Raw genomic sequence first — 24084 nt, 5'->3', positions numbered from 1 at the left:
TGGACTGTGTAATAGAAGATGATAGATGGGTAGCCCACTTCGAAAAGATCTACGAATCCACAGCACCTGGTCTAACTGATAATGCCCATAAATCCCCTAACCTGGTTATGGAATTTAGTAGTTTGGAGGTTGAAAGGGCGATTAGAGACACAAGCAAACACAAAGCCCCGGGCCCTGATGGGGTTCCTGCAGATCTCTACATCCAATACCCCCAATTCTGGTCGAAGATATTAATGAACGTTTTTAACGCAATACCCTCAGCTGGTTTTCCTTCCTCTTGGTCCACCTCTATCATTGTGCCCATATTTAAGAAAGGGAACAGGGGGGACCCGGCTTGCTACAGGCCAATCTCCCTGCTGGACTCTGCCGTTAAGATCTTGGGCAGGGTCATTTTGCAGAGGCTTGAGGATTGGCTTGGAGAGAGCAGGATCCTCTCGGAGTTACAGTATGGCTTCAGAGCACACAGAGGGACTATGGACCAGTGTCTCAACCTCCACTTAATTATCAGCAAGTACACAGTGGTGAAGGGGGGACTCCTTTATTTGGGTTTCATGGACTTATCATCCGCTTTTGATTTGGTCAATCGTTCAAAGCTGTGGTCTATTTTGGGTAATATGGGTTTGGACATAACTTTGGTTAATTTTCTGCACGACCTTCATTCAAATTTATTTGCATCTGTTAGGGTGAACAGGGAGGGAAGGTGCACAGCAAAGTTTAAGTCTGGAAGAGGTGTCAGACAAGGCTGCATTCTGGCACCTCTCCTTTTCACACTGTACATCAACTCCCTAGGTAATTCTTTGAACTCAGTCACCCCAGATATTCCGCGTATGGGGGGGGTTCCTATTCCGGTCCTCCTATACGCGGACGACGCCGTCCTCTTAGCTCGGACTGGCACAGGCCTTCAAAAACTCTTAGATCACTTTGGCCTCTTCATGGAAGCTCTCGATCTTAAAATCAACTCGACCAAATCCCATGTTATGGTTACAGGCTCACGAAAAAAACACACGAAGATCAGATCTTTTAGCTGTAATAGTTCACCAATTTCCAGGGTCCCTTTCTTTTGCTATCTGGGCGTCACCTTCGATGAGAAAGGAACATGGGGTGCACAAATGAGATTAAAACAGAATGGAGTTACTAGATCCACTACAGCCCTCCTGCACTTCTCTAAAAAACTGGGATCAAAACCTATGGAAGCTATGACCCGCATCTACAAAGCTAAATGTTTGGCAATTGCCTCTTATGGGGCTGCCATATGGGGCTATGTTTCATGCCCAGGCATTCAGATCGCAGAAAATAATTTTTTGCGAGCCTTATTATCACTACCTAAATCTTCCCCTATACACACAATTCATAACGAATTAGGCTTGGGTCACGTTACTGACCTCCTAAAAATGGCCCCAGTGATATATTGGGTTAAAACGTGGACAAACGAGGAAATCAGTCTAAATCATTGCATCCTCAAAGATTGTCTGTCTCTGGATAAAGCCAATAACATCCCGTGGCTGGCGTATGTTAGAGCGGCATGCGCGAGACTTGGGCGTCCAGAAATGTACTCTTTACCCCACAATTTAAAAAAAGAGGATGTAAAGTGGGTCAAGCTGCATTTTCAAAACCTGTTGGAGGCTGAAAGGGAAACGGTTGAATTAGGTAAACCAATGGTACGATCACTTTTTCAACTCTCCTCAACTTTAGCCATGGAACCTTACTTGAAATATGTTACTAAGCCTTACCATCGCTTTTTACTCATAAGGTTCAGGTTCAATCTAATACACCTTGTGCTTGGCTCACAATCAAAGTGGGGCTTACCAGAGAACTTACCCCTCTGTACCTGCGACTGTTTTTCCACACAGGACACCCTCCACTTAGTTATGCTTTGTGAACATTATTTGGTGGCTCGCAAAAAATTCCTGGTACCTATCCTGAAAAAATTGAACTTTGTCCAGGTACGGCCAGCATTATTATATTTACAGATGCTGAACTCGGTACAGACAACATATGGGGTAGCTTGTTTTCTGGCAGCAGCTGCCAGACAAAATAAACTAAGAATGGCTGCTATTTCTAACAACCAAATTTTGACACTTGTATAACTTTTGTTGGACACCATGTAAATTTGCTTTTACAGTCATTTATTTTTAATAATATTCGGTTCTTTGTGCTTTTTATGAAGGTGTAGTAATGTCTTTTTTTATAAGTTTAATTGAATTTTAAACTTGTTTTGTATACCATGTCTTGCTTTTATGGTTTTAAATAACCGAATAAAGTTTCTTTGACTGACTGACTGACTGACCTCATCCTCCCTGAAACTCAACGGGGAGAAAACGGAGCTGATGCTCCCGGGACCCACATCTCCGGTACACTTCAACTGTCTCTGGCCTCCCTGTCTAGGCAACCCCCCAGCCCCCAAAGATAACATAAAGAGCCTGGGGGTCTGGCTGGATAAGGCTCTCTCCTTCAACACTCAGGCCACGAAACTGTCCGCAACTTGTTTTGGTCTTCTCCGGATGTTGAGGAAAGTCCTCCCTCTCCTGCCTATGGAGGCCAAACAGGTAGCCGTCCAGGGCCTGATTCAATCTCGGCTGGACTTCAATAATGCCTTGTATCTCGGCGCCCCGGAATACACATTACGAAAGCTGCAGATAGTGCAGAATTGCAGCGCCCGAACACTGCTCCAGCTGCCCCGCAGACAATCAGTCAAACAGGGGCTGAACAAGCTGCACTGGTTACCCGTACGACAAAGAATCGCCTTTAAGGCGATGTGCATCTCCCACCAGGCTTTTTGGCGCACAGGTCCAGCAATTGGCCGCCAACTAATAACCCAGTACCACCCCACCAGAAATCTTAGATCAAGTCAGTCTTTTCTGGCCTCAGTGCCCAGAATAAAAAGAGCAAGAGCTGGTGGCAGGATGTTCTCCCTCAATGCCGCCAAACAATGGAACTTCCTTCCCCTCCAACTCAGGTCCAACCCCAACCTCCTCTCGTTCCGGAAACAGCTGAAAACCCTCCTGTTTAATGCCCACCATTAATTCTCCTAGCAGAAACCTCTTCTGTTCAGCAAATACACCTTCTATTAGCGCTTGGACGCCCCAGGGCAGCAACCGCGCTTTATAAATACATATTTCATTTAATTTCATTTTATGTCATCTGGATCAGACCAGGGACTCCTTTTCAAGTTGATGTGGTCGATAGATTTAGGGGGCCAGTATATCTTTTTTAAGGGCAGGCTTGATGGCAAACTTGTCTTACAGGGAAAAATCTGTGCCCCCAAAACATAACATGCTGCGTTCCTACGGAGATCGCACAGACACTGTCCAAGTAGAGCGGACTTCCATGGCTACTGGAGGGTGATTTTAACCCTCAATACTGGGCCCCCTCCGGTCCCTTCTTGGTGTCTGCAGCCCACTACATTAGAGAATCCTCCCTTTCGAGTATCATTCAGCACTGCAATTGAGGAATACTTTGAGCTGAATACTGATACAGCCTTCTCGACTTTATTATAATGGGACGCACTAAAGGTGACGCTCAGGGGGCCGGTGCTTGAGACTGGGTTGCGGTATGCGGTGACAGGTGGAGGGTGAGCTTTCTAAGATCAAACGTGACCTCTTTGCGCTTGAGATCTGCTCCGTGACTGTGCCGTCCCATGCGCTTGGTCTCGAAAGGGCTCAGGATGAACATGCAGCCCTGTTGGAGCACCTGCGATGCTTACACTATGAGGCCCATTCTGCTAGGGTACATGCGACTGCTGACTGGTCCGGCCACCTGGAGGCACCCTGCTTTATATGCAGTGTGAAATTAAAATACACATGTATAACCATTACGCCTCCTTATGTCGCTCAACGCTAGTACCATCCCATCAAGACATAGATTCCTTCCTCTCCGTCCTTTCCTCGCATCACCCTAGAACAGCGACTGGAACTAGACTGCCCCATCACTCCGGCTGAACTTTGTGAGGGTTGACAGGCACTCGCTACTGGGAAAACACCAGGGCCGTTCGGCCTGCCGGCTGAATTCTAGATAGCTTATGTGGACCTACTGGTTCTTCGCCTACAGTGTCTATAGAGTGAAGCACTCTTGTTCTCTCGCCTTCCAGATTCCCTTTATAGGGCCATGCTTATTTCCTTCCCCAAGCCCCATAGGGACCCCTCCTCACTAGACTCATATACACCGTTAGCGTTATTAAACATGGATTACAAGATTCTTGCAAAAAGTTTGGGGGAGAGACTGGCACCATTAGTACCTTTCTTGAGACTTGCTGTAGGAAAGTAGGATCTGCTTTCATGGTTATCCCCACTTTTTGCTTGGTGTCAGAGTGATTTTGACCAAGTATGACTGGGATCCTGCTAATCAGGACTCCAGTCACTGTGCTTGCTCCCCTAAATTGCCAATGGAAAGTACTTTTGGTACCTCCGCTATTGGCTACTGGTGTACCCTAGTATATTGTACTGAGGTACCCAGGGCCTAGGTACACCAGGGGCCTCTCCTGGGCTGCAGCATCTATCGTGCCACCCATGGGAGTCCACTTAAACTGTGACTACAGGCCTGCCATTGTAGCCTGTGTGAGTTGGTTCTTGCACCTTTTGCGACAGATATAAGTTTCCTTATATCTGAGGTCACTGCACTTTAAACCTATAGGTCACCCCTATGGCAGGCTCTTTGGTCCTGAGGGCAGGGTGCTTTGTTATAAGTGTGAGGGTGCCTTATGGTACCCTCCCTGTACTCCTGGTAACAGCCTTTCAGGGTATGCCAGCAAGCTAGTTCTGCTGCTGACCACAGACTCGATTCGGCCCTCCTGCTGCTGAGCTAAGCTAGAACAGAGGAAAGTAGAGAAATAGGTTTGTCTTGTAGAGGATTTCCATGTATAGTCATAAGCACCGGAATTTTCACGCCCATGCGCGGGGACCCTGGAGCACTTCTTTTGATATATCTTAAGTAGATATTTTTCACCTTTCTTCAGGAAGGCCTGCAAAGACACTTAAGAGATAGAAAGACAATAATGCAGCCTAAACACATAGGCTACACTGGCTGCATATTCATATAGAATTGAAAAAAGATAGCCAGTATACTCAATTTTGTGTAGTTTTTTTGTAGTATTAAACACACAGAATAATCTCCTTTAAAAAAACAAAACAATATTCATGATAGAGATGAAAGGAAAAGACATAATAGCCCCATAGGCTGCCATTATATGTCTTTGAAAGTAGAAGCTGTGCCTTTAAGATTCCAGAGACCACCAGTATCCCATCATACACAGCCAGTGGCAGTTACTGCAGTTATTTTTTCCGGCTCCTGTTTTCAGGTCCCTGGAGCATTGAGCTCTACCAATGTTCTGTTTCTCTTCAAAATTCACTTCTGATTTCGCTACTAACTACTTCACTAGACATCTTTGGTCTGCCTCTTTGTTTTTCTGTCATTTTCTGACAGAAAATGTGCAGTTTTTCACTCATAAATGCCATCTCAGTTTGATAAGTGTCCAGACTGTGGTAGGAAGAAGCCCAAGACTGATCCTAACAGAGTGTGCTTAATTTGTAGGGGGTGTCCTGCTCCTGTAGGGCACCCTCACACTTAAATCCCAGCACCCTGCCTTCAGGATTTAAAGGCATGCCTTAGGGGTGACTTAATACGTTTTAACTGTAGTGACCTCAGATATAAGAAAATGTATATCTGTCGTAAGTGGTGCTAGCACCAGCTTACACAGGCTGCAATGGCAGGCCTGGAATCACAGTGTGAGTGGTCTCTCATAGGTGGCATAATATATGCTGCAGCCCATGGGAGACCCCTGGTGGACCTATGCTATGTATACCTTAGTACCCTATACTAGGGACTTACAAGTGTACATCAGTAGCCAATTGCGGTGGTACCATGTACTTACTGGGTCAAATTTAGGGAGCAAGCACAGTAGCTGGGGTCCTGATTAGAAGGATCCCAGACAGACTAGTCAAAAAACATACTGATACCAGCAAAAGTGGGGGTAACCATGAAAGCAGATCCTATTTTCCTACAAGCAGCTACATGGTCTACACCACACACCTTTACCAATAACTATTGGGTGGATATATTAGTACGTCAACAAGCTTGTAAGACACGGTTTCACAATCACCCATCATAGAAAAAAAGACAAGAGCACTTTCCGACTTCAACCACTAGATGGCGGGATATGCACAGTATGTGAATCTAGAAGAGTTAAGTTGCAAAACTGTTGTTACAGGTAGGTAACTAGTTTATTTAGCGACAACTGCAACGCCCACTGGTTAGCCACCACTTTGGGAGAGTACTGCTGTACACAGTCTAGGCAAAGCATGTGTATCTACAGTGCACATGCCTCGATCAGATTGTTACTTACTATGTAAGCATCTGTTCTTGGCATGTAGCGCTGTAGATTCACTTGAACCCTCCTTCCTCCCCGGAACCTATGGTTGTTGCGGTTAATATTCACATTGTACAGGATTAAACATCTCCGTACTACACTTACTTACTCACTCCATTCTCACACTCTTGCTGGAAAACAGTCTAACAATGGAGTTGATGCCCGTATGCACTGTCACCGAAAGGAAGAGTCACCTTACCTCGTGACTGGAATAGACTTCTTTGAAGAACAACAACTTGCAAACATCCAGAACCAACACTACTAAATAGCAGGAGAACGTAAAGCATGTAAATCTACAGCGCTGCATTCCAAGAACAGATGCTTACAGGGTAAGTAACCTAATCCTTCCCTGTTGAAGGGCCCCCTTATTAACATCAGTGATACAAAGGAGAGATGTCGGTCGCAAAGCAGTGCTCAATGTTATTCTGTCATCACAGTCATGGTAATCCCTGCTAAAGCGCTCAGGTGTAGTCTGGTTTGAAAGTAAATGTCTTGGGAGTTGAGTAACATCACGCAATTTAAATATCATGAGTAAAATGAAATGGGAGGGCCCTCATTGCATTGTCTGTATACCTTTTCCATGGCCTACTGAAAGGTGTAGGAGCTTTCTTAAAGATCACTTTTACATAAATAGATCATTGGAGAAGATGCAAATAAATCCTAGATTTGCAAGGGGAAACTTGGAGAGTTGAGCTTTAATGGTGTACATTGTTGCAAGTGATCAGCATTGACTGTTAAATGTTTCTTTCTTTTCTCCTTCTTGAACAGGTCAGTAAAATAAGTCTGGTGGATTTGGCAGGAAGTGAAAGAGCTGATTCTTCTGGTGCCAAAGGAGTGCGGTTAAAGGTAACTTGCCTTCTCTTAACCTTTATTTTGCCTTGTATATCTGCCAGTGGTGTTTTGATGTTTAACCGTATCTCTTAGAAGCCCACTACGAATAGCAACATTCATGAACTCTTTAATCTTTTTCCCAATCCCTCCCCAGCCCTTCTTTTTGTATGTGCCATTGTTTGGGCAGAAATGTACCCCTGCCCTGAGTGACCCAACTCCATGTGCAGTTAAAATCCTGATACTAACCTGCTAATCTGTAGTGTGTGCTGAGTCTTAGTCCTGTACATCTTAACATCAACCTATTCATGCGACCTGGAGGATTGTACCAAACATGCCCTATTTCATCTGCATGGATCTTACTGTCCATGTCCTGGGATTTTGACATGAAGCTGTGGTGGCAGTGTAAGTTTTTTGTGAATTATTGTCTGGAGTAGATATTTTCCTGTGCCAGAGAGGAGTGCGGTCTTCACTTCTGTCAAGTTCCTCTTCCATGCACCACCCAGATCCGACCACTGAAATTCTGTATGTATGTTGCATAAGGATACGAGTAGTGGGTGTGTGGCACACATATGGGATATAAATTCAATGTGACATTCAAGTATAATTGTCAGAACTTGTGGAATCCAGTTTGGATTGGCTGGATTTAGCATGGAGCAAGATGGAGGGTGGAGACCGCTTCCCCAGTCAGTGGGAAGTGTATTTACTGTATTCCTGTGGCTGGAGAGTGGAGACCCAGACAATATAAGTGAGGGAGGATAGAGACCAGGCTACCCTTAAAAAATCCATGATGGCCTTTTAGCAAGGGATTGCAGATTAGATTTTCCGGAACACTTTTTATGTGTTGGATGATAGGGGAAAGGAGGCGAGTCTGCAGAATCTGGTGTTGGGGGCTGCTGGCTGCAGGACACACCAGGACTTCACTGGAGCAGGTCGAAGTTTGTACAGGCCTGTAAAGCTGGGGCCAAGGCAGTTAGTGTCCTCCTCCTTCTTTCAGCACGGCTTATTTGGTTCTTTTTCTTCTCTCTTCGTGTCTGCCGAGACAAGGTTCAGGGATGCCTCTAAATACTAAAATCTGAAAGAAACAGGTTAGTATTAGATTCCTTACCTTAGAATAACCCCAGGCGTCAGTCTGGATCCGGAAACTTTTGCGTAGCAGTACCCCTGCGCGTCGGTAGGCGTCGTCTGCAGGCGTCCCCTGCGGCTCCGCGTCGTCGGCGTCGTGCGCCGTGATGACGTCGCTGGAGTATATAGACGCCGCCTCCGCGCGCTGACGTCAGTTCTTCTTTTTTCCGCGCCAGTTAGCGCAGATCCGAAGAGCAGTACTCCGGTCTTTTGACCAAGTGTTTATAAAACTTAATCTTCTACGGTGCCGGTAGGATGCCTGGGTTTAAGAGCTGCGACGAGTGCGACCGCATGATGTCGGTCACCGACCACCATCGACTCTGCCTCCGGTGTCTGGGCGCGGACCACGACGTGGAGTCCTGCGTCGACTGTCGGGCCTTGACTGGAAAAGCTAGGCGGGAGCGGTCCCGCAAGCTTCTCGAGCTCCGGGTGTCGGCCCCGCGTCGAGAGCGGTCCCGGTCCGGTCGGAGGTCGAGGGAGCGGTCGAGGGAACGATCGCGGAGCCGCCATGGGCGCTCCGGGAGTCGCCACCATTCCTCCGGCTCGTCAGGTAAGCACAAGAAGTCGGGGCGTCGCCATCGCACCCCCGACTCCCCCCGACGCCCGCGTGCTGCGGCCGGGGGCTCGGGTGACCCCACCCCCGCGGTCCCGCATGGGTCGCCGACGCCGTCTGCCCCACACCTGTCGGTCCCTGGGGAAGGCGCGTCGCGTGAGGAGATCGAGGCCTTCCTCATTGCTATGAGGGCGAGGTCTTCTCCGGCGGGGCCTTCGGCGCCTGCGGGCCCGTCGGTCCCGTCTGGGGGCCCGAGCGGTTCGGGTGCTCCTGCCCCGGCGCCGCCGGTGGCTCCGGCCCCGGCGCCGCTGGTTCCCTCTGGTTCGTCGCCGGCTGGTCTCCCGGCCTCTCCGGCGTCGGTTCCTGTGGGACAGCCCGTGGTACCGCCCCCGCGTGGTGCAGCGACTCCGCCGTCGGCTCCGGCCGGCGTCGGGTCACCTGCGCCGACGCCGCGCGGCGCCACCCCCCTTTCCTCCCCGACTCCGGACGCGGAGCCGGACCGGCGTCGATCGGCGCCGGATCCGACGCCGATGGGGCCCGTTGACCCCGATGTCTATATCGTCGACCCAGAATATGGGTATGACGAGGAGGAGTATGGAGAGGGTTGGGAGGGGTCTGAGGACCCTCTATCCCGTGCCTGCCAGTACGATGTGGACTGGGTAGGTGATCTGGGTGATGCCAGTGGCCTGGACGAGTCGCCCAACCCTGGGTTTGTCTCTCCGTCCCCTGTGGCGTCTGAGGCAGGTGCTGCCTATTCGGTGGTCCTGATGAGGGCTGCCAAGGCCTTACACCTTGAGCTCCCCGTCGCGAAGGTCAAGCCGAATATTCTGACGGAAGTGTTTAAACCGCAGTCATGCCCCCAGGAGCCTCTGCTGCCGTTTAATGAGGCCCTGACGGATGTCCTTCTGGGCACCTGGTCCAGGCCCGCTTCTGGTGCGCCGGTTGACCGGAACGTTGCCAGGCGCCACCGTCCATGCTCGGACGACCCTGCCTTCCTATCCACCCATCCCTCCCCGGAGAGTCTGGTGATCCAGGCCTCCACTTCACAGTCCGCATTCCCGTCGGCTCCGCCCGATCGGGAATCAAAGAGGTACGACCAATTTGGTAAAAAAGTGTTTTCCTCTTTGAGCGCTGGGCTGCGGTCTTGTAACACCGCGTGCCTCTTGGGTCGCTACACCCACTCCCTGTGGGATACGGTCGAAGAGTGTTTGCCGCAATGCCCCCAGGAAGTGCGGGACAAGCTCACCCGGGCCTTGGTTGAAGGCCGGGATGCGGCGCGGTACTCGATCCGTTGTGGTCTGGACACAACAGACTCACTGGGACGGGCCATGTCCACTACGGTGGCGATTCGTCGCCATGCCTGGCTGAGATCTGCCAACTTCTCGCCAGACGTCCAAAATACGCTCATGGACATGCCATTTGATGGCAGTCGCCTGTTTGGTGACAAAGCGGACCACGCGCTGGAGCGCTTCAAGGACTCTAGGGTCACGGCCAAGTCCTTGGGTCTCTCGACCCAGCGCCAGCAGACGGGTTCGTTTCGGCCCTTTCGTGGCCAAGGGAGGGGAGGTCCCACACGTGCTGCCAGCCACGCGACGCAGAGCGCTCCCCAGCGCGGTGGCGCCCGTGGTTTCCGCAGTGGTGGCGGTAGAGGCCAGCGTCGTGGTCAGTCCACGCCCCCCTCCGCTGCTGCATCCAAGCCTTCCTAGTCCGAGCTTTCGGGCTCACGTGATGCCAGTGGGTGGCAGGGTTCGCCATCACCACTCCCGCTGGCGCGCGATAACATCGGACAGGTGGGTGCTGCAGCTTGTCCGAAGGGGCTATGCCCTCCCCTTCGAGTCCACTCCTCCAGCCATGCCACCGCAGAACCACCGTGTGTCGGGGGACCACTTGACACTTCTGCAGGAGGAAGTTACGGCCCTCTTGGCCAAGGGGGCCATCGAGCGCGTTCCTGGGCCAGAAGTAGGGTGTGGTTGCTACTCCCACTACTTTCTGGTACCCAAGAAGGACAAGGGAGGCCTGCGTCCTATCTTGGATCTACGGGACGTCAACGGCTTCCTCCGGAAGGAGAAGTTCAAGATGTTGACTTTGGCTCAGGTCTTGGCTGCTCTAGACCCACAAGACTGGATGGTAGCGTTGGACTTGCAGGATGCGTATTTTCACATCCCCGTCCTGCCGGCCCACCGGCGTTACCTGCGGTTCACGGTAGGCCACGAGCACTTTCAGTTTATCGTGCTCCCATTCGGCCTTACCAGCGCCCCACGGGTGTTCACGAAAGTGATGGCGGTGGTCGCAGCTCATCTGCGCCGGTTAGGGGTTTCAGTCTTCCCCTACCTCGACGACTGGCTGTTGAAGGCGGGCTCGCCCCAGACAGTCGTCCACCACCTTCAGATGACGGCAGACCTCCTGCACGAGCTGGGGTTTTCCATCAATGTGCCGAAATCACACCTGTGTCCCTCTCAAAAGCTCCTTTTCATCGGAGCGGTTCTCGACTCGGCGCAGTTTCGGGTTTATCCTCCGGAACGGCGGGTCCGGGATATTCAGGCTCTGATTCCCATCTTTCAGCCGTTATCCCGGGTTTCGGTCAGGTTGACGCTGCGGCTTCTGGGGCTGATGGCCTCCTGCATCCTTCTGGTGCATCACGCCAGGTGGCGGATGCGGGCTCTGCAGTGGGACCTGAAGTTTCAGTGGGCCCAGCATCAGGGCAACCTATCCGACCATGTCCTGATCTCGGAGGGCACTGCGAGACAGTTGCAGTGGTGGCTTGCGGACCGCGATTGGGTCAGGGGCAGATCCCTCTCCCTTCCCCAACCGGAGCACGTGGTTGTGACGGACGCGTCCCTCCAAGGCTGGGGTGGCCACTTGGGAGAGGCGGAGATCAGAGGCCTCTGGTCTCCGGCGGAATCCCGGCTCCATATCAACATGTTGGAGCTGCGGGCGATTCGCCTAGCACTGAAGGCATTCCTCCCCTTTGTCAACGGGAGTGTGGTGCAGGTGTTCACGGACAACACCACCGCCATGTGGTACTGTAACAAACAGGGCGGTGTGGGGTCGTGGACCCTTTGCCAGGAGGCTCTGCGCCTCTGGCAATGGCTGGAACGTCAGGGCGTGACTCTGACGGTTCAACACCTGGCAGGTTCTCTGAACGCCAGGGCGGACGAACTCAGCCGTCGGTGCTCGGTGGATCACGAATGGCGTCTGAACTCGGATGTGGCGAGAGGCCTCTTTCAGCAATGGGGAGAGCCTTGGTTAGATCTATTCGCCACAGAAGAGAACGCGCAATGTCATCAGTTCTGCGCGTTGGAGTTTCCAAGACGGCACTCGCTCGGCGACGCCTTTCGGCGCGAGTGGAGTTGCGGTCTGTTGTACGCCTTTCCGCCTATACCACTTCTGCCCAGAGTGCTGAAGAAGATCAGGCGCGACCGGGCCCAAGTTATCCTTGTGGCTCCGGACTGGGCTCGAAGGTACTGGTATCCCGAGCTACTCAGCATGACAGTCGGTCCCTCGATCCGCCTGCCCCTTCAGGAGGACCTTCTGTCGCAGCAGCAGGGGACGGTCCTCCACCCGAACCTGTCCAGTCTCCACCTCCATGCGTGGAGATTGAGCGGCGACAGTTGAGGCCATTTGACTTGCCTCCTGAAGTCTGTGATGTTATTCTGGCAGCCAGGCGTCCCTCCACAAAGTCGGTATACGCCTGCCGGTGGAACAGATTTGTGGCATGGTGCACAGCAAAGGCTGTGGATCCCCTTTCTGCCCCTCTGTCTGAGGTTCTCCTCTTCCTCCTTTCCCTTGCCCAGCAGGGCTCTGCTCTGGGCACTATCAAGGGCTATCTTTCTGCCCTTTCCGCCTTCTTGAGGCTACCTGATCAGCCATCTTTGTTCAAGTCCCCTATTGTGTTAAGATTCTTGAAGGGCATCACGCACATGTATCCTCCAACTCCGTTCGTGATGCCTCAGTGGGACTTGAACTTAGTTTTGACTTTCCTGATGTGCGCTCCCTTTGAGCCCCTTCATTCCTGTCCTCTCCGTCTTCTCACCTTAAAGACGGCCTTCCTGGTAGCCATCACCTCTGCCAGGAGAGTGAGTGAGCTCCAGGCTCTTTCTATTCAACCTCCTTTCTTGTCTGTTCATCCTGATAAGGTGGTTCTTCGGACTAGACCTTCTTTCCTGCCCAAGGTAGTCTCTGCTTTTCACATTGGGCAGTCCATCACCTTGCCCTCCTTCTTCCCGCCTCCGCATCCTTCAAAGGATGAAGAGCGGCTCCATCGTCTGGACCCAAAACGTGCGCTTTCATTCTATATGGATCGCACACGCCAGTTCCGGGTGGATGACCAACTGTTTGTTGGCTACGTGGGTGAGAAGAAGGGAAGGGCGGTACAGAAACGGACCATCTCTCGGTGGGTCGTCCTGTGCATCAAAGCATGCTACTCTTTGGCTCGGAAGGAGCCTCCTGTTGGGCTGAGGGCCCATTCCACTCGGGCCACGGCGGCTACTACTGCCCTGGGCCGGGGAGTCCCCTTGCAGGACATTTGCCAGGCGGCCACGTGGGCCTCGCTGCACACCTTTGCGAGGCACTACTGCCTGGACAGTCAAGTCCGGAGGGATGGCTTCTTTGGCCGTTCGGTCCTCCAGGACTTTCTGGTGTAGGTTGTATTGGTTCGCAGACCCACCACCGGGGTTGGTATTGCTGGGGTATCTATTCTAAGGTAAGGAATCTAATACTAACCTGTTTCTTTCAGATGAACAAGTTACTTACCTTCGGTAACGATATATCTGTAAGAAACCGTAGTTAGTATTAGATTCCTTACCGCCCCTCCCATCCTCCCCGTTCTGCGAACTGATACCTAGGGTTAAGGACATCCCTTTCAGGGCCCTAGTTTTCAAATGGCACCAGTGTTGGTTCTCACATGGCTCTGCGTGTTCTGGCGCGGAAAAGCTGTGTGCAAAGAACTGACGTCAGCGCGCGGAGGCGGCGTCTATATACTCCAGCGACGTCATCACGGCGCACGACGCCGACGACGCGGAGCCGCAGGGGACGCCTGCAGACGACGCCTACCGACGCGCAGGGGTACTGCTACGCAAAAGTTTCCGGATCCAGACTGACGCCTGGGGTTATTCTAAGGTAAGGAATCTAATACTAACTACTGTTTCTTACAGATATATCGTTACCGAAGGTAAGTAACTTGTTCTTTAGGGGCGTTACAGGTAGGTACAGGTCAGGACCAATGGGTCCCTTCCTTAAGGGTGGGTACACCCCCTTTTATGCCACCCTCCAGTGGGAGGGAGGCATAATCCTCAATCTGGTTTGCTGGATCCCCCCATCTGCAAGATGGTGGGGACTGAGAGTTGTGCTTCACCTCTCCTCTCCCAACTGAGGGGTGGGGTTGGCAAAGGTGGGCACACCTCTCCTCCTAACTTGGCTTTCCAGCGTTTCTTCCGCCCAATGTGGAGGTCAGGACCGATGGGGGCCCGTTGCTGGGAGCAGCAAATGGCTGGGGTAGATCACAAAGGCGGCAAGCCTTTGAAGCTTCCCCTTCATGGACCCTGCCCATCCTGGGGGAGAAGGCTTGGTACCTTGTTCCAGGATGTGCTTTGTTTCAGGGCCCTGAGAGCAGCAGGCTCTCGACTCAGGGGTCCAGAAACATGTCTGGTGGTGGCAGCTGGCTAGCAGTCACTCATCCAGGGCACAAGAGTTAAGACGTTTTTAGGGGGCATTTCTAAGATGCCCTCTGAGTGCATTTTTCATTAAATTCCACACTGGCATTAGTGTGGGTGTAATGTGCTGAGAAGTTTGATACCAAACGTCCCAGTTTTCAGTAAGGCCATTATGGTGCTGTGGCGTTCATAAGGACAGACTCCCAAACCATATACTCTGTATGGCTTTACTGCATTTACAGTGTCTACAAATTGACTTCGACACTGTAGGTGTACAGGACACATGCACCTGCACCCGCACCACATGTATAGTGCACCCAGCTAGAGGGCAGGCTGATCTATGCCAGGGCAGTGGGTTTCAGGCATGGCACACAGGGATGTGTGCCATTTCAACTCTTCACTTTGTTGTGCACCAAAACATGCAGCCTGCAATGGCAGTGTCTGTGTCAGCAATTCGTGGTAAATATCCTATTGCGTATTGCAGTATGCCTGTTCACATGCCAAATCTTCAAAGTCAGAAGTGCCCTGTGCAGTGCTATTCTACACCAATGATCACCAGCCATCTGAAAACACCTGGAATATCTGTGGTAGGTAGCCCACCACCGCCAACAAGGGAGTCAACTTTGCCCATAATTTCCCCCCAAAAACAAAGCCACGTGGGTGAATTCTGCCCCCCCTTCGCCACAGTAGAGCCTCAAGAGTGGTCGCGTAGACCATATCGAAATAGACGAGCTGGTGTATAATATACCCTGTAAGATATTTGAAATGCAGGAACCTGTGCCAGCTGTTAATAGGAACGGATCTTACACTGAGCAACAGTAGGTCCACTGCTTGTTGCTGCTAGTTATACCCAGCTCCCCCTGCAGTCAAGTCTAACCAGCTTGATTCCCGGCTGCCGTGCCTCGTGTGAATGCATACACTTTTGCAATAGTGCATTGTGGTGCACTCATTTACAACAGATATGTTAACTCCAGAAACGTTGGGAGCTCAAGCAAGTCCTCCCCGAGAAGGTCACGCGTCATGTGACAAGCCATGAAAAAATCAAAGTGAGCCAGGACCAATGTTGCTGCGCTCTCCATGCTAACCTACTCCCAACTGCAATTGTTGCACCTCAAGAGAAATCTTCCATAGTCTTCAGGCCCACCGACCCCCTGCAGCGCACTCGCTGTCCCTCGTTCCTTCCCCAGGGGGGACCCGGGGTACCACTCTAACGGAACCTGCGGCGAATGAAGCAGGGGTCCGAGAGCTGTTCCAGCTGCCGGTGCCAGGAGTAAAGAGTCTCGTTCAATGAATCTACGACATGGTAGTGGGAAGGCGGCATCTAGCTCTAGCCACAGGTGGGGTAGGTCCCTTATCTACTTCACTTTCCTACTCTTGATTCAATGGCTTTCCTCCTAGTTCTTCTTTGGCCCATCTGTGAAACATGCCCGTTTCAGAGTTTTGATTGGATGGCATGCATCTTTCCACTGCTGATGTGAAAACTTGCATTTCAGTGCATATGAGAGATTATTTTCTCTCCCTCTTGCTCACCTTCTTCCCGTCAGGCCCTTGGCCACTGTCTCACCCAACGGCTCCTCCTCACCTTGCACCCCCGCATATGATCGCCAACCTGTTGATGGATAGCAGTCTTAAAAAGCTTGTCTAATCTTTCCAAGGTATCTGCCTATTCATTCACAGCCGGCCGTTTTTATTGTATTTGGTAGTATTTTACGAAACCCAATTCAGAGATGGTTACAGTGTATGGTCTCAATTCTACAGTGGGCAACACTGACGGGGATTTTCTTAAAAAATATAACTGAGTACATTAAACTGGCTGGATGCCTGCACATATGCAGAGGCCATCTTTGAGAGGCTTTTTATTTTTTATAAGAAACTCCATTCATCTCCATTCAAAGATGTCCCTCACAGATGGACGCACATATGCAGCCGCCAACCAGGAGGTAAAAGAAGCATCATCAGAGCACCTAGGTTTCACAAGCAATGGCTATTTGTGTTGCCATTGTTTATTTTACCATAGAGTACCTCCTTCATGTGAGCAATGTCCAGGGAGGTTGTTAGGTTCATGGTGTGCAAATAAAAAAAGCTCTGGTTAGAATTTCCCTCTATTTGGACTTGGATTTTCTAGTGATGTTTTCCTAAACTTGGCGAGAGGAGCTGAGGCCTGTTATGGAGCCACGTGTGCAATGAGCAGGTTATGCACATGTGCAAGGAATGGGCACATTGTTCCCGGTTTTGTGCAGTTTCTACATTAGACACCCATATATGCAGTGCGGTTAGTATGCAACTACGTGCAGTAAATGTTATTTAGCTGCATGTGCCTTCGCCCCCTGGGCTACCTCTGCAGAGGATGCTAAGAGTTTGCCTAAGCTGCAATATACAACAGCATCAGAGTTATCTTAGCTGTACCATTTGAAAGATGCTTGTTATGTGCTTTGGTCAAAAGCTTCCTATTTCCTACCTTCACCTACCTCTTGTTCTTTTCCAGGAAGGAGCAAACATCAACAAATCACTGACCACGCTAGGGAAGGTCATTTCTGCTCTGGCTGAGGTGGTGAGTATCGTTGCTTCCATTGTGTTCTTAATAATGCAAAGCACTCTGAATCTTTCACTGACATGAATGAAGGATCAGGTGACAGCACTGTAGAGTGGGACACATATGGGAAGCTGGTTCTAAAAGCATATATTTTAAATATACATCATAGCTGGTGAGTGTGTTGAGGGTTCTGTAGGGCAGTACACAGAAAAGTTCCTGGTCTCCAACAGTACCCTACACAAAAGCATGTTTGTACGTGGAGCAGACCACCTGACTCTGAGCATCTTTTGTAGTTTGAATGCAATTGTTGTGTTCTCTTTTTTCGCCTTTTTCACGGGTCACCCAATAAACATTACCTGGGAGGCGGTCTTTTTAATAGCTCTAACCTCCGCTCGAAGCGTAGATGAAATTCAAGAAGTTTCCTTTGACGAGCTGGGTAGGCGTTTTTTTCCATAACAATAAGATGCATTACCAGGTTTGTGCACCTCACCTAGGCCACCATAACTCTGCTCGGTCAAGCGGATATGTGTGACCTTTTCTCATATTTTCTCTATACATTTCTGGGAAATAGATCAGACCATGCGTGAATCTTCTAAAAAAGGTTTTTGAGACCAATTGGGCCTTGAGAAAAAAAGACTGAAGATCCCCACAAGGAGGGCAGATCTTGCCTTCATCCTGTTCATAACGCATGGGATTGCAAGATCTGTAGAATATGTTCTACAAAAACCATTAAGAATAGAGAAGCAAGACTTCTATCATGGCTCCAGACAACATCCGATGTTGAAACTTCTGAGGAAAAAGAGGAAGGATCTTTCTAATTATGAGGACAATAGCCGAACAGGGCACATTCACATCTGAGTGCCTCTCTAGAACAAAACCTGAGGAGTAATCTTCAAACTATGAAGGACCACCTAAGAAAGACACTGAAAACGTCTTCAAGAGAGGACAGCCCATGCTTGGATGATGTTTTCCTGACTGGAAAAAAGTCCTCTAAAAACATCAGAAGTCCTTCTGTGAGCCTGACACTCCTAAAATGAAGATTCTCATGGAGCCTTCAAAGAAGCAATTGTCATCTTTACTCCAGTATTGGAACTTTCATAGATTCACATGCCTGAATCATTCCCCGTCGTCGAGACGGGAGTCTCCGGTATATAAAAAAGCAGTGCTTAGTAGTATAGCAAACTGATTTGCAACCCATAACCTTTGTTATGTAAAAAAGGCCCAAACTCTTCCCTGAACCAATCAGAGCTCCTCACCCTCTAGAACACTCCTGAGAAAACCTTCTGCCCCTGAGATTTTTCTACCGCATGTTGTGCTAGGGAGTCTCCTTTGAGCTCTGCTCAAACTCTTTACTTCTACAGTATTTTGACTTAGATTTGAGGTTTTTCATCGACCATGTCTGAGAAGGAGAAAAAAAGATTATTTAGAGCTTGTTCCACCTGCTCTAAGAAGAGGCTTTATACAGATGACCCTCACAAGGACTGCATCTACTGTCTCTATCCAGACCATAAGGCAGCAGATTGTAAGGTATGTCGTACCTTTTCAAATAAGACCTTGAGAGATCGTGAGAGAAGGCTACTGATCTGGCTTCAGAAGGTCAAAGCCAGGACGGAAATCCTCTCAAGTGAGAGTGAGGAGGAATCTGTGGCGTCTAAGAGATCTCAGAAGAGAAGTAGATCTCCTCAGACACATTCCTCAGGGGAAAGACCTGAGAAGGCCCCAAAAAAGACCACTCCAGGGTCTTCAGGGCGCAGTCCCTCAAAATCCCCTTCAGTCTCAACTAAGGGGAAGAAGGGTTCTGCTGGTGAAGTAAAAGGAGGAAAATCCACCTCCGATCCACCACAGTCACCTCAGAAGATCAAGATTACCATCAAACGGTCTTCTTCTACGCCTTCTGAGGAGCAGGGTACTGTTTCAGCTTCGTCGACGGAACGTCGACAAAACAGGGACCATCGACAACAACAAAAACACCTCCGTCGTCGATGAAGAAGGATAATTTTAAGGCTGGTGAGAAAACAGCGTCGACTATTTCACCGTCAACAGCGATATCGATGACGGCGTAGACGTCCGTGTCAACGGCGGCGTCGATGACGGCGGCGTCGACGAAGGCAGTGTCGACGGCAGCGTCGACGAGGACAGCGCCGACGGTAACTGCAACGGTGGCGTCGACGACAATGACTTGGTCGACGACGGCGATGGGAATCTCGTCGACGGGCTCGTCGACGAGGGAAAAACATCAGAAAAAAGGTTGGTGCCTTGGAAAAAACCTATAACACCGGAGGTTACAGCTCCGAGCAAGGTCTCCCCATTGCTGCCATCTCACCTGCTGGAAGAGGAAGATTCAGAAGAAGATGATAAGTATGGAATTGCCAGTAGCCCTTCGCAATTGCAGGTCAAGTACTTGGAGGAGGATTCTGAGGAGGAATATGGGGTTATCAAGAACAACCCCAGGAACCGCACCGGTATCACCAACAGCAAAGCGAGGAGATGACAAGTGTCCCATCCTCTTTGTTGAAGGATCTCCAGGGAATGTTGGAGGATTATAGGAAGAGATACCCAGCGACTCCAGTCACTCAACAGGCCCTAGAGGCTACTCCACGTCCACGATCGGTTCCAGGGACACCGGTTCGTAGGAGAGAGATTGTGCCGGAACCTACTGCTAGGTCTCCATTGCCGACGACACACCACGATACCTCGGATGACGATCATGAGGATGGGGAGATTGCGGACACAAGTGCAGAATGGCATGACTATATCGCCCCATCACCTTCAACTCCTCCGCAGAGACCAGTAAATTCTCCACCGGAGGACATTTGTGGATTTCATAATTTGATGGAAAGAGCCACTAAGAGATTTGCACTGACCATGACAGAAGAGAAAACGGAATGTTTTTTATACGACTTCAAAGACTCGTATCGGAAATCCGTACGATCCCTGCCTATAGTGTCTCTTATTTGGAAGGAAGGATTAAAGGTCATGGAGACGCCGGCGACGGTAACGCCGGTTCTGGCCAGACTGGATAAAAAGTATAAGGCGCCTGTTGATGCTCTATCTTGCCTTTTGGGTCATCCCAAACCGGATTCTGTTATCACTCAGGCGGCACAACAGAAATCCAGGAATCCATCTGCTCCGATTGCAACACCTCCAGACAAAGAGGGCAGAAGGTTGGATAATGCGGGAAAACTTTTTTCATTAATGTCGGCTCTGCTTGTGAGAGCTGCTAATGCCCTCACTATCTTGGGAAGGTATGACAGGCAGATGTGGTGTGACCTGTCTTCATACGTTAACCTGGTGCCGGAACCAGAGAAGCAGGAGGCAAAGAAAATTCTCATGGAAGGAGAGAGGACTTCGGCTGAAGTCCTAGACTGCGCTATGGATATAGCTACCACGGCATTTAGATCCTTGGGAGGAGCTGCGGTCCTGCGCAGGCAAGGATGGCTGCGAGCAACAGCGTTCAGGCCAGAGGTGCAAAACAAGATTTTAGACCTTCCTTTCAATGGAGAAGAGTTATTTGGGAAACATATTGATGATACTCTAGAGAGTATCAAGAAGGATACTGATAAGGAAAGGCTCTGGGAACACTGCAATACAGAAAAAACCCTTTTCGTGGCTCCAGGGGTAGAGGACAGTCCTCGTATAGAGGAGGATACCAACAGGGGAGATATTCTTCTTCTTATCAGTCCTCATCGCAGCCTTACCGTCAACAATACAGCCAGGGTCAGTCAGGAGGATATACAAAATCAACTCCAAGAGGACGTGGTGGCCGGGGAAAGGACAACACCCGTCGACAATGACAACCTCCATCTTCCGGCTCTGTCAGATGCTCCCCTGGGTGAAAGGATTGCTCACTATCTTCACAATTGGCGGAAAATAACAACGGACCACTGGGTCCTCAAAATAGTTCAATTCGGTCACACCCTAGAATTTCTTCGAGCGCCCCCTTGTACACCACCGATGCACCAGAGAGCCAACCATCTGCATCAACTCCGGCAGGAGATTCGGACAATGCTCCGAAAGGAAGCAATAGAACCGGTACCGAAATCCCAGGAAAACAAGGGGTTTTACTCTCGGTTTTTTCTTATCAAGAAAAACAAGCTCCAGTGGCGCCCCATTCTGGATCTCAGATCCTTAAACACCTATCTCAAGAAACAATCTTTCAGGATGGTATCTCTGCAGGACATCCTTCCGTTATTAAACCCAGGAGATCATACGACCACATTGGACCTACAAGACGCGTATTTCCATGTGTTGATACATCCTGCACACAGGCAGTACCTTCGGTTCTGGGTAGCCGGAAGACATTTCCAATTCAGGGTACTGCCATTCGGCTTGAAGTCAGCGCAAGAGTTTTAACGAAATGCCTGGCTCCAGTGGCGGCTGTGTTGAGGAAGCAAAAACATCAAATATTTCCTTACCTCGACGACTGGTTAGTCTAGGCACCATCAAAGGTACAGGCCAGAGCATCAACGCAGGCCTGCATAGACTTATTCGCCGATCTAGGATTGACTCTTCACGAGGGAAAGTCAAACCTCCACCCAACAAAAGGGATCACATTTCTGGGGGCAATATTGGACAAGGAATGCACAAAGCGTTTCCCTCCGAGGAAAGACAACTGAGGATTTTGTCCCTCTTCCAAGACTTGGTAAAAAGAAAGTCTCTTTCAGTCCGCAGGTACAAATCCTTGCTGGGCACGATGTCCTCTTGTATTCCCCTGGTACCTTGCTGCATGCTAAGGATGAGACCATGGCAGAAACAGATCGATCTCCAATGGCGTCAGGCGGAGGGATCCTTCGACGATACAATAAGGGGGACACCAGTGATGATACAGGCAGCAAAGTGGTGGACACAAAAAGCAAATGTGTCTGAAGGACTGACGTTTCTGGCAAGAGCGGCTCCGGTAGTGGTAACGACGGATGCGTCGTTAGAAGGATGGGGAGCTTTCCTTCAGGACCTTCAAGTCAGCGGTCGTTGGAAGGCACAGGAGCAGCAATTACACATAAATCTGCTGGAGCTCAGAGCGATCCGCTTGGCATTACTGGCTTTTCTGCCAAGGATAAGAGGTTTGCTGGTGTTGGTAAGAACAGACAGCACTACGGCGATGCATTATGTGAACAAGCAAGGGGGAACGAGATCTCTCTCCCTGTCTCGGAAAGCCCAGGAGATATGGGAATGGGCTCTTCAGCAAGGAATATCATTGGCAGCAGAACACCTCCCAGGGGACCAAAACGTCAAGGCGGATACTCTCAGCAGGCTAAAATCGTCCTGCCGCGAATGGGAGCTAGACCAGGGGATCCTGGACAGCGTCTTTCGAAGATGGGAAACACCGATAGTGGACCTCTTCGCTACAAGGGAAAACAGAAAATGCCAGTACTTCGCAAGCTGGCTTCCCCAGAAGGGATCTTGGGGAAATGCGTTTTCCATGGCATGGTCCGGCATCTTTGCCTACGGTTTTCCTCCAATTCCTCTTCTCCCCCGCGTACTGGTGAAGATCAAGAAAGAGCCGTGCAGGCTGATCCTAGTAGCCCCGTGGTGGCCCAGACAACACTGGTTCACGGAACTGCTGCTGCTGTCGGAGGACCGTCCAATTCGGTTGCGCCTAATTCCATCGCTTCTGACAAATGTCCAAGGGGCATGTGCTCCATCCGGACCCGCAATCCTTGCGATTAGCAGCCTTTCTCCTAAACACTTTGAGTTTAGCCATCTGAACATCTCACACGAATGTAGGGAATCCTGTCCAAGCCAGAGCGGAGAGTACCAACAAAACCTACAGGATGAAATGGAACAGGTTTTGTCTGTGGTGTAAGAGACATGATGTTCACCCTCTTACTGCTGCACCTCATCAAATTATACCTTACATTCTGCTGTTAGCAAAGTCAGGATTAGCACATGCCTCCATCAAGGTGCATTTGGCTGCGTTATCCCGCTACAAGAGGTCCTTGTCAGGCCCATCTTTATGGTCATCAAGGATTATCAAACAATTTATGAAGGGGATATTCAGGGTCTTTCCTCCAGTAAAGCCTCCACCACCATTATGGAATCTGAATGTTGTACTCTCTCAATTGATGAAAACTCCGTTTGAACCAATACACAGGGCAGACCTGAAGTTCTTGTCCTGGAAAGTGGCTCTTCTCATTGCATTGACTTCTGCGAGAAGAGTAGGTGAACTACAAGCGCTCACGATTCAGGAGCATTTCTCACAGTTTCAGGAGGATAGAATGATTCTTAGGACAAACCCGAAGTTCATTCCGAAGGTGCCAACTGATTTTCATTTGAACGAACCATTGGTGTTAAAACGTTTCTGTTCGAGGCATGTGGGCTGCTGAATTTATATCTGTGCATAGATCGCCGCCTAGTGTTGGGTCCGGATGATTGCACATTGTTGTCCTGGAAGAGTCATCGAAGTATCACGAGATAGGTGGCTCCTCCCTTGGACTACAGTGCGCATGGGCATCCTCTCCATCTTCAGATTGTTTTTTTCCGCCATCGGGTTCGGATGTACTTACTTGACTCAAGTTCGGAATATACTTAGAACTCTTTTCGCGCGGCCAAAAAGCCTTAGGGGCGTCGGTTTTGTCTCTCGTTCGGTGCCCTGTACTTCATCCAGTTCTTCTAACAGGAATTCGAAGGCCGTATTGCCTTTTCGAACTCTAGGCCTCGACGAGCGTCGACGATGGAACGGAGCCCGTTCAAGAGATGCCCCGTCTGCAACTCCAAATACCCTCACATCGATGTGCACCCGTTGTGCAATAAGTGCCTATCCCGGGACCACGACGAGGCAGCTGTATGGCCTTTTCCAAGTTCCGGTCGAAGAAAACACTTCGGCTTCGACGGGCGACAGTCGGCCCAGCAGACAGCGCCAGACCCAGAAGATATCTTCGAGGCAGACGACATCGAGGTAGCCGATCAGGAGGATCCTGAACAACAGTCGGACCCTGCATCGGAGCACGACTCACATTATAGTGTGGACGAACAACAAGTCTACGTCCATTAGGAAGACATTGTCGAGGTAGGAGACGACGCAGAAGCCATCGGA

At 50.2% G+C, this 24084-nt stretch overlaps 1 protein-coding gene across 1 annotated transcript in view; it reads left to right on the top strand.

The window, feature by feature from the left end:
• Positions 1-24084, top strand: part of KIF1C (kinesin family member 1C) — a 710488-nt gene that overhangs the window by 429151 nt on the left and 257253 nt on the right. The window contains exons 8-9 of the mRNA XM_078671146.1: positions 7130-7207; positions 17004-17069. Of these exons, the coding sequence (XP_078527272.1) occupies positions 7130-7207; positions 17004-17069 (144 nt within the window). The remainder of the gene's footprint in view (positions 1-7129; positions 7208-17003; positions 17070-24084) is intronic.

The sequence above is a fragment of the Lissotriton helveticus genome, chromosome 12 (assembly GCF_964261635.1).
Source record: "Lissotriton helveticus chromosome 12, aLisHel1.1, whole genome shotgun sequence".
NCBI lineage: Eukaryota > Metazoa > Chordata > Amphibia > Caudata > Salamandridae > Lissotriton > Lissotriton helveticus.
The sequence above is the reverse complement of the archived record's forward strand: the minus strand, read 5'-3'. Positions and strand labels throughout refer to the sequence as shown.